The 14,340-nt window shown below is 34.5% G+C and overlaps 1 protein-coding gene across 3 annotated transcripts in view; it reads right to left on the reverse strand.

The window, feature by feature from the left end:
* LOC113501853 (glutamate-gated chloride channel) overlaps positions 1 to 9,251 on the reverse strand; it is a 28,894-nt gene extending 19,643 nt beyond the window's left edge. For 2 of the 3 annotated variants that reach the window (XM_026883145.1, XM_026883147.1), the window contains exons 1-2: positions 4,774 to 4,810; positions 160 to 240 (exon numbers count right to left, since the gene is read on the reverse strand). In XM_026883145.1, the coding sequence (XP_026738946.1) occupies positions 160 to 233 (74 nt within the window). In that variant the 5' untranslated portion in view covers positions 234 to 240; positions 4,774 to 4,810. Of the gene's footprint in view, positions 1 to 159; positions 241 to 4,773; positions 4,811 to 8,761 lie in introns of those variants that run through there. The other variant, XM_026883146.1, reaches the window with a different exon arrangement.
* Positions 9,252 to 14,340: the final 5,089 nt, after the last annotated feature.

The following is a 14,340-nucleotide window of genomic DNA, read 5'->3' on the forward strand; positions in this document are numbered from 1 at the left end:
ATATATAGGTACATTGCTTATAGATGAATGATAAAACAAAGATCGCAGTTTTCGGATTAAGTTGTTTTTGTGTGTACTATATTAGATTTTTTTTTCTGATTGTTGTTTTAGATACCTACCTTAAGTGTCATGATTTTGTGTATTGAATGTTATACTCACTCTGCGATATCTAGGATCGTCAACAGCAACAGCAAAGAAATGAGGACCCATGTTGATGGCCGCGGGATTTCCATCCTCCGTCTGGAATAACAAACATATTGGTTAGGACAACGTTTAGATATTATACCTACAGTAAAAGATTACATGTTGTATAATAGTGTGAACAAGATAAGTTCTGGTATGTGGTGAATAATCTAAATAAATATACGTCAGTTTTGAGAATCTGTTTTCCTTGTGACATTTTTTTTTCATTTTCACAGATATTGTATAATCAACGATATATTTTTATTAGTAAGTAATTTCTTTTAGTCCACTCTGAACATAGTTACTATAAATGCGTTACGAAACCATAGTACCACGGTAACTTCTGATATTTAATTACAAATGTGTAATAAACGCACAAAAAGAACGGAAAGAAAAACAAATCGATACCTACTACTTAAGAATCGAAAATACATCTCTACCTATCACAGTACGTCACAAAAACTTATTTTTGATACCAATATTTAATTCATAACAAGAAACTACCGATATATTATTTCATAAGACGCAAGCCCATCCCTAGTCGGCGCGGAGCACCGTATAGACAGCATTAATAATGCAAGATGGCGGGCTTCCAACCGCGTAAACTTTCAGTCTGTCTGATGCACTTTATTTATAATACAGCAGTAGAAAGGTCAGGAAAACGACCCAATTAACTTGCAGTAAATCATAGCGCCGACAATATTGTAGTTTCCTTCTATTTATTTCCTGATTGCTGCCGTTTTATATTACCTATTCACCGCCCGCGCTTTCGAAGAAGCTTCTCGGCCGGAGCTATTTTAATGAGGTCTTGAGTTTATCTGATAACTAAAGGATTTTCTGCGAATTTTATTATTCTATTCTGCATAAAGCTTATTTAGATGTTGAGAGAAATATCGAACGAGGTACCTACAGTACATTACGGAGACGCGTAACTCTGTTATCAAGCCTTTGCTTTGAACTGTTTTATAGCAATTTAAGTAATATGGTTTCACAAGAAATAGAGACAGTAAATGTGAAATGTAACTCAACTCTCATCTAATCAAAACTCGAAAGTCGCGCGTGTCCAGTTCAAATCACTTGTCAGAGGTTATTAACAGTTAAGATTGTAGGCTATTACTGAAAAGGCAAGTATCCGACCTAAATACCCACAAAAATGTTCAGTTAATTTGGAAACAACGACCTGACCGATGTTTGAGCAGCTCAACACGCAAATATTTAATCAAGAACGCTGTTGCTAGGCAGTTTTGTTTCCTTAAAAGATGTAATTTGATTGTTGGTAAGTAACGTGAGACCCATTTGAGATAATGGTTTTATTTTATTTTTTTAAGGCGATGTTTAATTTTAACCTGTGAATGCTATATGAATGGAAAAAACGAAAATTTGTATAAATCTTTAGAGCTTAACTTGTTTATCAAAATAAGTCCTAAATTGCGACTGTCTAAGGTAGAGCAACCATTTTTAGGAAAAACTTGTAATGCAAACCTCAGGTTTGTTACTTAAACAGTTATCTATATCCATTAAAGTGCAGATATTGTTTAATGTTCTAAATAAAATCTGAAAAATCATCTTTAATGATAACCTTTGCTCTGAAAACTTCAGTATCAGTGTCCGCCGCGTTCCTGTCATGGCGGCGGAAGTAAACACATTAACAACAACGCCATCTATAATGCGCTAACGGACGCTTTTGACATTACTAGGTTGTAGAGGGAACTTGCCATCATGTTTAAAGAAACCTTGTTGCAGTTGTAAGAGCAAGAAGCAGAGGTATCTCGCTTTCACGACAAACTTTAAAACGATGTAATAAGCTCTCTGCATTAAGTTTCCAATAGGGTCATATTAAGTTTCCATAGGTCATGTGTTCACAAGTCTGTATTAATTCACTTGTTATTTTGAATTTATTTTCCCTGACCTTTCTAAGTCTAATATTTACACTGACTTGACGTGTAAATACACAATGTTGATAGTTTAAAATGAAAACGCTAAGTCAACTGACCTTTTAAGGGGGCTATGGAAAATGGTTTACGGTCAACAATTAGGCGTTGATATTTTTTTTGGACATCTTCACAAATATAAAGGTGAAGACAATCATATTGCAAACCGCATTCGAAACAAGGCAACTAAAAACTGCTTTTTTCACCTAACTCTGACCGTCAAGTACTCGCAAATAAAGTGGCTTTCTATAGATACCTAAAAGTATTACCAAAATCGGTTCACACGAGCTCACATACTCTACCTTTTATAAAAAGATAGAGTTTCCCAGATACCGATATTAAACCTCATTTCTCAAAATTAACAACAAGCAAGCCTGTCAGCTGATAGACAAAAATACTCTTAAACAAACGAAATAAAATTAAAAAAAGATTAGAGTTACGTTGGTTATGTTGGTATGTGTTCCAAACTCAAAATACGAGAATGCGTACCGCGTGCTCGCCAACGCATATCTCACTTTGCGCGCTCACTGACGCGCGAACGACTTAGTGTCAAACCGAATATCATTATAGTCTCTTTAGCGCCACGCTTGATTTATGAGTTGTAAAAGTGAACAGTCTGGATGAAACTGTTCCTTGGTTTCTTTTTGTTTTTCATTGAATTATATTAACGTGATCCAATCATTTAAAATGTTGTTAAATTACAGAAAAAAACGTTTTATTAAACTATACGCATTTTCAATGTTAGCGCACAGATGCATGAAAAAGTCCAGTCCAGACTATTGAACGTGACTGCCGATTTAGATTACCTGTGCATTTTATTTTAATGTTTGGGAAACCCCCGGATCGGGGTGATTAAAAAAAATCATTTTAAGCTAGCAACCGGCTCCTTTAATCTGCTATGTTTTACTCCCCCTATATATCAAAGCTCTTATATCTTCCAAAGGATTACAAAACACACCAGCGCTTAGCTACGGAGATGCACCAACAACAGTATAATAATAATGTCAAAACAATTGGTACTACAAGTTCCGCTGCAAGCCAGGAGCACCAACTTCGCCTCGCTTGTCAGAATTAACAAGCTGTATTCAATGCGATGCGACAGAAGCACTGAGCATCAAACAAAATAAATAATAAACTCATTTCTTACAAAGCGTAACCTTTGAACTTCGTGATCGAACAGATTTGTTAGCAGTTATAATAGGATTGACAATTGGAAATTCAATTGACATTTGCACTAATGGAAAAATGAAGATCTGTTTCTGAACGCGATATGCTTTGAAACTATTGGTCCAGCAGTTTTTTTGCAACGTGTCGCGGGTTTAGTCCCCGCATAAGACAAACGTTTGTGTGATCCTTAATGTTCTGAGTTTCTTTTTGTATGTGACTTGAATGGTTTTGGAACCCAACGTTACACAAGGATTTAAACCATAACATGGGAGTTGTTTAAAAAAAAATTGTAGTAGAAAAACTGGACGCAACCGCTATGCCAAATGAGAATTAATTGTTTCAAAAATAAAATTTGGAACATTAATTTTTCATACGTAGCTCTTGTTTCACTTTATACCAGGTTATGCCTTTGTTATTAAAGTTTGGTATAAAGGGAAACTATTTCGTTGACCTATACCGCGGTAAAGTTTAAAGGTTACATACAAAGTATTGCATTTCCACTTTGTGAATGTCGAGAATAATTGTTTACAGTTTCAAATGTTAGGAACAAACCCTACACGTGCACATGAGGACTACTGTGAGTCAGGATCTACAATTAATTGAATATACGATATACACTAGCTGTTGCCCCCGACTTCCTCCACGGCGTTATGAAGATATAAACTTACACGTTACTTTAGCCACTCACTAGAGCATGCAGTTTCTCCCCGTTTTTGTAACATATTTTATTGCTACTTGGTTCATATTTGCCTGTCACAGCGTAATGGTTCATATATCCTATAGATTTCCTCAATAAAAGGCTAAATATAGAAGACTAAAATATTCGTTCAAATCGTACCAATAGCTCCTGGGATTAGCGCCTTCAAAAAACCTTTCCGCCTCAAATAGATAAATCTATTACAAACTGTCTATGTAATTGAAAAAAATAATTTCGCTTCGCTCCACTGCGCTTTAATAAAACTTCCACCTTTTTAAATCTTTTAACCAAGAAAATATTACTGTTTTTTAGTATGTAGATTTTAATGTGGGTTAATATCATTATCCACGAAAATGAAAGTAATTAAAGATCTATTTAAAAAACACAGTTCGTAGTACGATTAAACTACAGTTAAATAATAAATTGATTAGCGTAAACACGTTGTTTAAATATTTTGAACAATTGGACAACTGCCAGTTAAATAGAACACAGTTACAAGATATTTGTTGGTCGTGTTACCTTGTCACGAACTGACAGAAATTTTAAGATTTTTTTACGTTTTTTTTCTTCAAATATCTTTTTACCTACCGCGTAAAGCTGATGCAAAAATATTTCGTAAATGAAAAATAATATGTAGGGCAGGATAATAATGAAGCATTGACCACCTATATTGTAGGTAAATTAAAAGGTTGAAAGTATGTACCAATTAAATTTTTAATCAATAGGTATTTAAAAAATTGCTTTGATTTGTTTTAAATGAAATCTGCAAAAAGTTTTAATCAAAGTTGCACTTACGCTTTAAATAATCCTTAAAACAAACTAAATCACAAGCACTTAGGCCAGCAAAAACAAAAAAAGTTTTTAATCACTCATAGTTTTATTAAATACTGCACTATATTATTTAAACTATTAATCTTAAATCATTGTTCGAACTGAGTTCCCGACACGTTGCCAGTACGTCCGATTCGTTTGGCGACCGCACTACAACTGCCGGCTACTGCGCTTCCTTCAGGCTGAATACGCCGCTACCTTTGACACAGCCGTGCAATCAAAATGTCAACGTGACAAGGTCGATTTTCCCGCGCATTCCTCTCTTGGGAAATGTCAAAACCGATCGGAAAATAGATTAAATATCAGTTTATAGTTATTTGACCGCGTTCGATAAAATAAATTAACAATTGAATATCGACTGCTTTTACGTAAAACAAGGTGGAAACTCGATAGAGCCTCTGCTAGTAGCGAAATAAACGCAAAAAAGGTAAAGTTTAAAACCTGAAAAAGCCATTGACCCCCATTAGATCTCAATACTCAATTATTTATTGCGTTCCATAATGTACATCAAGGTCTTAAAATCTAATAATACGGAACGTTTATGGACCCTGTCGGGCACAGCAAATATCTTAGGAGAGAGGAAGCAGTAACAAATAGCCTTATATACACACATGGTACATATGCCTATCTAAAATTTTATTTTATCTTTTTATGTATTTTTATCTACCAAGGATAAGAAAAACCATAAATTATTTAAGAGAAATCCGTGCAATTTTAGCTTAATTGATAACCAGATAAAGAGACAAGATGAATAGAAGGTAGAGTACTAAATCTCTAAAGTTTGCTCCACAATAGCTTATTTATACTTGCCTCAAAGCCACACCGGCAATATTGTTTCCCATTAAAATAATTCTGCGCCCAAAAGCAGTCAAAACACTAGTCTGGCTATCAGCCCGCTTGAAATTTCTAGTGAAGAGGCAATTTCTAATAACTTCCTGACATTTCGCCCGAATTGCACCGAATGACGGACAGGCACGATGGGCTCAATAACACAGTTCCTCGCAAAATTAAAACGGAAAAGTACGATTACTCTTTTGGTAGGTTTTCAAATTCAGGGAAGATTTCGTTTTGATGTGTTTCCCTACATCTGAAATATCTTGTTTTAATCAGTTATTCTAAGTTGCTGATACATTCTGTTTTTCCCCTTTCATAATTACATAAATTTTCTTGTACTAAGGGTCAGCATCACCTTTTATATAAACAGAATTTTGTCACTCTATATTTCTCCAAAACATAGCAAATATCCCTATTCTTCTAATTGCAAAAATAAGATGAAACATCATTCCAGAGTAATTTTATTGTGAAACCTTTTCAAAGCTTGCATGCCTTTGAACTTTGACATTTACAATATGAAACTAAAAGGCAATAGTAACTACGAGTACTCTATACACGCGCTCGTGTAAGCTAAAAATATTTACAGTAGTATGTGTGCACTCGACTAGGCACTATCGGTAATATTTTGTATCGGGAGAAGCTTTGGGGAAAACTTTATTATCTTTTCTACCTTAACGTCTTAAAAATAAGGTTGACGTTTAGTTTGTAACGAAAATATATCTTACTTAATATATTACGTGTCACGTTGTTTTTCCGATATGGAAACTCCTAAACTAGTCAACCGATTTTAATCAAATCTACACATTGTGTGTAGTTTCATATAACTTGAAAGATAGGATAGTTGATACGGGAACCTAATTTTTGTATTTTGCCTGTATTGTTACTATAGAGTTTCAGGCTCCACGGAGTTCGAAGTGTCAATAAGTAATATATAACACCAGAACACAGCTGCTGCTGCCTGAACAAAGGTTTCTCATATGTGAAGACTTGACCATCGATCACTATGCTAGCTCAAACTGCACACTGAGAGTAGGCGATTTGAGATACCAATATTGGAAGCTAGATTTCCTCATGAAGTTTTCAGTTACTGTTTGTCACTATTATCTTAGGCTCATTAGAAAGGAATGCCTAAACATGACTTAAAATAGAACCTGCATCCCGACAATACAAATGCATACACATACACCGCAAGACCTCTCCGACATATTTTCCTAAAGTAAATCAATCTCAAATAAATTGGTGCCCTAATAATAACCAGGCTATATCTCATGACCCATGTTTGCTACAGTGATATAACAACAAATGAAAACTGTGATTAAGCAACGTTAAGTTTGATAGGTGATCAATTATGTTTACAACTTTGATTCTGTAATTTGTCAGAGATAGAATAGATTAGATTAGATTAGAATATTCTTTATTGTACACCATGGAATTACAGCAGTGATTCTTAATACATACAATGTTAGGGTACAATGAATAAGAGTTAATGACGATTTCAATATTCACCCGCTAAATATAATGTGGAAACAAAAAGAACATAAAAACTAATTTACGGTACAAAACGATATAAAAAAACTAATATAAATAGTTAGTTAATTTTGGTAGTTTTCAACAAAGACTTTAACTTTAAATCTTATCAGATAAGACTTAGGTAAGTCCAGAATAACGTCAGTAGGACTAACTTTTGTACTACAGAAGAATTGGAGTAATTTACTCTACATTTAGCTAAGTACTGAAAATTATTGCAAAAATTGTGGACACTGGGATATCACTATTTTCTTTATTTCGTTATCCGTTAACAAAATTAAAAATCAAGCTTGATATTTAATCATAACTGTGGTTTAAAATTATCCAAGTAGTTTGAAACAGATTGACAGATCAGATTGTTTACTTTTTATCTCACTTTTTTGATAGGCTGGTTAAACAAGAGAAGTTTAATTCTAAAAGAGTCCATTGTTAATGGACATGTTTTCATCTCATATTAAATACGTAGTTAACCTTAGCATATCCATAATTATTTACAAAATAGTAATCTAAAAAATCTTGTCAGTAAGTTTTACACAAGCTTGGTTGACTACAGGAATAAATGCATGCATGCTTGCAGCCATTTTATCGTTGCAGGTCCCGTTTACAGCCCCACCCTGTTCTACAATACATGGCCGGTTATGGATTTTTCCCGATCTATTATTCGATTGGATTGCGAACAACATCAAATCACTCACAATTACACTCGTATTTTTATTCTGTGGATTTAGATTTTTATCAAACTATATTATATCATAACCGAATTTTGAATAAGGAATTCCATTGCCTGTGTTTAGTTTTTCAGATTTTGACGTTTAAACAAAAAAAAAAATCAACATGGATGCCATTAAATATGAGAAGATATAATTTATTTGTTTTTTTCTTTCACATTAATTAACGTTGACGGTTTATATGGTCGTAAAGATTGTAGTTAAAACCATATATTTATGGCACAAAGGGAACAGATGGTATAAAACTGCAGTACAAATCGATATCACCGGATGGTGGTCATGATTTGACCTACTTGCAATGCTTTCACAGAATTTGCTACCTGACCTATGTGATATGCCTGGTATTAAAACTGTAATATCATGATTGTGTATTAAGATGATTATTTTTCGGTTTTTAGCCAGTATCACTTCGACCAGAGCATACTAATCCTTAGCACTTAAAAAGTCACAATATTAGCAAGTATGTATGTCGTTTAAAATGTAGGGAAATATCTTATTGATTTTCTGCAAGTACACGTAAACGGTCGGCCAGTATATATATATTGTTTTGGGTTTTCAGTATTTTTAAACAAAGTAACGTCACGTGCACATTTTAACAATTCATTTATTTAAATTAAATGTTAGTTAATTTATCTACACTATTTCTCTTACCCCTACTACCTTTATTTTCATCAAAAAGACTAAGGCCCAACCACGCCCCCGAAAGCCTTCAAAATTTATTTATAAATTTTATTTAGGTAGTAGCGTTTTCGATATTAATTAAATACAATGAATATTGATTATAAACACATACCGCATAATAAAAAAAAATCCCCACAAATAGAAAAAAAATAGTATCTATGAATTCGGAATTCAAAACTCACCTCAGCAAACTCCCATCTCCAGACCACTCCGGAGCGACAATCCTTTTAAAAAAAACTGTATTAAAGATGGCGGTTACAAAACGTGTTTAAAAAAAATGTTATTAAAAAATGTCCGTAATGTTGGTTAGGCGGGCTCGGGCGCGGTACTGAGCCTGGGCGGGACGGCGGGGCGTCTCTATTGATCGGGAGATCGCGCAGCATCCGACGGCCGGAGCCTGCCAGCCTCGCGAATACCCGATGCCATTTGTACGGATGGTGTACATTGCTGGTTTGTCATTTGTATAAATCATTTCAACTAATTAACGACCACCTTGATTTCTATCATGAATATTCGCGTTAAGCTCATCGTGAGAATTAATATAAGTTTAAAAAGTTGGTTAGGTTAACAAATGTATTAAATTACTTTCCTTTTAACTAATAAACAATCTCGAAATTATACTCTGCTTTTTTTGTTTTGAGCTTCGTTAATTCTTAACTCAATCATTCGCGACGCAATCTTAAGCTCAATAATCATTAAATTACCTCTTAAACTAATTTCAGAATTTGTCTGAATGAATAAAATCTGCAACACTAATAGTCCAGACGGAGACAGACAGACATCTAAATTTGTTTTGGCACAGACATGTCATTTATTCAGCCGCGACTGCCGTGACTGAGAGTACCGCGAAGATTAGTAAACGACACGCGGAAATATGTTGTGAAAAACAAGAAAACTGAATACCTTATGTACAGCAATAGAAAATGATTTATAGTTCACGCTATTTTCATACATTTCATGTATTTTACAAGGTTAAGTTTGTTGAACTCTATTTTATAATATTCTAGTCCAGTATAATAATAAATTGTTATAAATTAAGAATCATTTCAGTGCAAAAGTAGGTCTTGTTGACATTTGCCATTGAAAGAAGGAAGACCTCTTGATCTTATTACTTAATAGTCATACCAACATACTGATGAGTGATGTCCGGGCCGGGCCCAGGACTCCAATATACGGAAAGTTGAGCGTTGATCACCACGCCAACTCACTGCAGGTTGAAGATTTCAGATTCCAATATATAAATCCCAGATTTACATGTTTGCCTTCACTGTTTGACAGTGGTGTCTTAATATAATAAGAAAATACACACAAATTTATAACAGTAGGTACTGCCTGCGTTGGAAACCACTATGACACTTTTGATCTTAACGTTTATCAAAATAAGTAAAACTTTGTAAATACCAAGGTAAATACTAACAACACTGAAAAAAGTTTCGACCAAAAAGGTTTTAAACCTTACAACCAACAATAAAAAACGTTTTGACTGTACTTAGTTCCTTAATACTTTTCCATAAATTGTTTACAAGCATTTTCAAAGGCTCTCAATTGTCTAAACACTTGACTTTTAATAAATGACACCATCACTATCTTATTACAAGACCTCGAGATCATTACCCTCATCCAAGCAGCAATGTACTCCATCCACCTGCTACGACTCGCGAACCCCGCGTGCACGCGTCGCGTTACCCTGCTCCCGTATTTATGGAGCCCACCTGCAAACTCTAATACTAGCCACTTACCATTTTATTGTTTAAACTACCCTTGCCATCACAAATGGTGATTATCGTCATCGGGATTACTAACTCCAGAACCTTACTCATTTTTGTAGCTGGTGTCGGAGTGTATGTACGTTTGGTTTGTGTTTCTGAGTTCGCGACCGTGTTACTATGTGCTAAGGGTTCTCTCGCCCTTACTCAATGTTAAGTGGCTGATCTGTTTCAGTTTTAAGAGACTTTTTTAGCAGTTAGGTTTGGAGTTGATTGATGAATTGTTCAATAAGTGAGCTAAGTAATCGTAACACTACGGGGTAATAAAGGTACTATACTATTTTCTTGAATAATTTAAAGCCCTAATTGAATAAGATATATTTTACGTGACTAGCTGACCCAGCAAACGTTATTTTGCTATATAAAATATTTTACCTACCAAAAATTAAACATAAAATTGGTCAAGGTACTCACCAACAATTGTTTATGTGAGAAATTTGCCCAACAATCTGTTATAGGTAAGCACAGCATGCATTGTACTACTTAGTTAATGTTAAAATATTGACAAAGCGAAGATACATACAAAACATCATGACATTAATTAAGATCTTTCGAATTATATTTAGATCTTTCGGACTCGTTTAACAACTAACATTGTGACACGACACTTTCCTATGTAAGAATAAATTAAACTTTAAAATCTGCGTTTCCGAAAATAAATACCAGCTCAAAAACATGAATGAATATTTATGGAACAACAGTGATTGATAAAACCTCATCAATACGAGGAAGTGAATCTGCAATACCGTACAATAATCAATATACAAACAATCTACAAACAAACATTAATTCCAAATCACGTAGTGTGTAAGCAGGACAGCGCACTACATATTATAGAGCACTGTCTCTTTTCGTCATTTACAACAATTCACCTTTATCTCATGGTGGTATAGTCCCTGTTAAAATGAATAGCCGATATTTCAGCACTGTCATGACTCTTGGCACGAATCCTCCTTCAATGTAAGCCCCAGCATAAGTATAAGTATCTATAAATCAAGCAAATATAAAAACGTTTGATAAAATACTCTCATGAATGAATATTACGTTGTCATCAGCCAGTTTTGAGTATATCCCTATATGAGGATTAACAAGAATGTAAAACCTGCTCGTTTTATGAAGTCTTCTGACCTCAATATTTCAATTTAAAGTTAAGAAAGTTCTAATTTCTCAACGTATTTCAAGTTATAAAACATTTATTTTTTTAAGTAGGTATATGGGTCTAAAAAACAATTTGTATGAAAAAACGGCTTAAAAAAGTGTATGTTATTGAACATTGAATATTATCCTATTCTATTCTAATTCTACAATTATTATATTACACCAACCGTACCTGGTAAATGAAAATGTTAATCTGTATCTCATAAATAAGTAGAGTCCTTGCCCAACGCTATCAAGAATGTTATTACATTGTTGATATAAAATGTATTTTGTTTTACGTTTCAATTTTCTCACCTTTTAACTCATGATTCGACTTTTGAATACGATTCCATCCCTTATTCAACCCCATCTTGTCATTACGGTACATTTATCCCAACTGCTTCCCATTTATTTCAATCCGAGTTTCGCAACAACAAACAGCTCGTCAATTATAAACCGTCGCAGATTGCACAGGAACCCGCTATGTTAATTGATCACCGCAGCAATCCACAATTGCCGCAGTTTATCCATACCGATAATATACCAGTCGGGGAAATTGTCGGTTTGTTATGATTTCAGAGATAAATTGAAAATTTGATTCAAGCGAGGTTTGAGGCGAAACTTTACTTTTATATTTTATTTACTTTAAATATAGTTTTATGATTATAACGCTGCTAGTGTAATCTCTAGAGTATTATATTCAAGTACCTAGGAGCAAGGAGACTCCACTCTTAGCCGTGTTGTGAGCCTTCACAAGTGCAATAATATAACTTTTTTATAGGTTTTTTTTTTAAAACGACTCCCGCAGTAAGGAATTTAATCCTTGTGTCACAGGGGGTTTACAAACATACAACTCTATTTTGATAGTAACTGTCGTGAGAATGATTCATTATTAAATGATGTAACGGTTTACTCACGCGTATTTATCGGGGTAGCCGAGTCGAACTGAGTTCGACTCGCGATCCCGCCGCGTCTGCTCATGATTAGGGACTCCGGTTGGGTCCGAAACTAGTCGGGCTACCCCGATAAATACGCGTGAGTAAACCGTTACATCATTTAATAAACATACAACTCACATGCGCAAACACACCCAGACTCAGAACAAGCATTTGTGGATCACACATTTTTGGCGTGATGACCTCAACCACTTATCCGTGCAGTCAACTTGGCTGTAGACACTCAAAAATCTAAAATTTTTATAACACTTTGCCTATATGTACTAGGGCCAATATACCTTAAACAATTATGACTTGATGACTCTACCTAGGAAGTTACAGCATAAGAATAACAGCAAGATTTTACCATAGGCAAAAGAAACTCTTATAGAACTAAACGTTGCGCGTCGTCTATAACCCTTTATCCCTCTAAGCATGGCTCTACCATACTGAAAATATTCACAAGTAACCTAAGGTAGTTGAAACACGATCACATAGCTTACAGTCCACCTGTCGTTTCGAGTATTTAACGATCAATCACCCTCTAGCACTAAGATCTAGTACTTTAAGGTACAACAGGGTTAAGCTTTAAGAAGCAGGGAAACATATTTCAGAAGGTTTAATCTATATCTACAACTATACTAATATATAAAGCTGAAAAGTTTTTTGAACGCGCTAATCTCAACAACTGGTTCAAATTGAAAAAATATTTTTGTGTAGTATAGACCATTTACCGAGGAAGGTTTTAGGCTATATACCATTACACTGGACGCACTAATAGGAGCGAAGATACAATGTAAAATGTGGAAAAAACAGGGAAAATTATTCATCTTCGAGGGCTTCCGTTCAAAAATTCCTAACTTATATCTTCTAACCACGCGGACGAAGTCGCGGGCAACAGCTAGTTAAAACATATAATCCTCCTTTTCCGCCTTTGCGTCTTTACTAGAAAGTAACCTATACTCAGACAATACTAGCATAAAATGGCAATCTCTTAAAATAATCCTATCGCAGATGTAGAAGAAAGACGGTGCTCTAGAGGGTGTTAATCAAAATTATAATCGAACTCAAAAGTTTTTGTTTCAAGTACGCTATTTTTCAGACATTGTTAAAACTTAACTTAACTTAACACTTATGCCTTCTGACGTTATGAAATGTTGTAAAAACCTTCATCTTGAAGTAGTTACACTCAGAAAAAAATATACTAAGGAGTTTTCGTGCAAATATCAAAAAACACCGAAGGAAGTGTTTGTAAAAAGGTTTTAATAAGTAAACCTTCTTAACTCTATCACACAGTGGTTACAAGTCAACGGGTAACGTACCTTTACAAAGCTCTGAAAGCTTCAGCAGTTCTTTGTGGTCTGTGGTGCAGGGCCCACAGCAATTATATTAAGGGTGGGTTAAGAACATAATTACGGGACAAGTTTCAAGTCAGTTGCGAGAATACAAGTCATAGTATTAAATTAGGCCTTAATTATGGGGGCTTATTGTTAGAGCCTCTTTTAAGGAATGATAAAATAATAAAGAGGTTTTTATTGTTTTATTAATTTGATGTGACCAAGCTTTTGTTTTATGCAGTCTTAGGCAACTTATATTTTAAGATTCTGAGAATGTTAGCGTTGATAGGATCAATCAAATATATGGAAGTGTCAACAACAACAAAACACTTCGTTCTAGCAACTCCTGTTTTGTCAACTACGTGTTATTAAAAATATTTAAGATTTATTTTCTGATACTTGCAGAGTTTCATGGTTTTAGAAGTCACAAACATTAGGTGACATCTACTTAAGACTAAAGAAAAACATGACATGTTACCTACTTACGTTTTTGGCTAGACCGGTGGGAATCCTCATGGACACCAACCTCCTCCTTATGTATATCTATGCCTCTGTAGCCAAATTACATTTCTACAACTGCATTTCA

This window comes from Trichoplusia ni, chromosome 16 (assembly GCF_003590095.1).
Source record: "Trichoplusia ni isolate ovarian cell line Hi5 chromosome 16, tn1, whole genome shotgun sequence".
In the NCBI taxonomy this organism is placed as follows: Eukaryota; Metazoa; Arthropoda; class Insecta; order Lepidoptera; family Noctuidae; genus Trichoplusia; species Trichoplusia ni.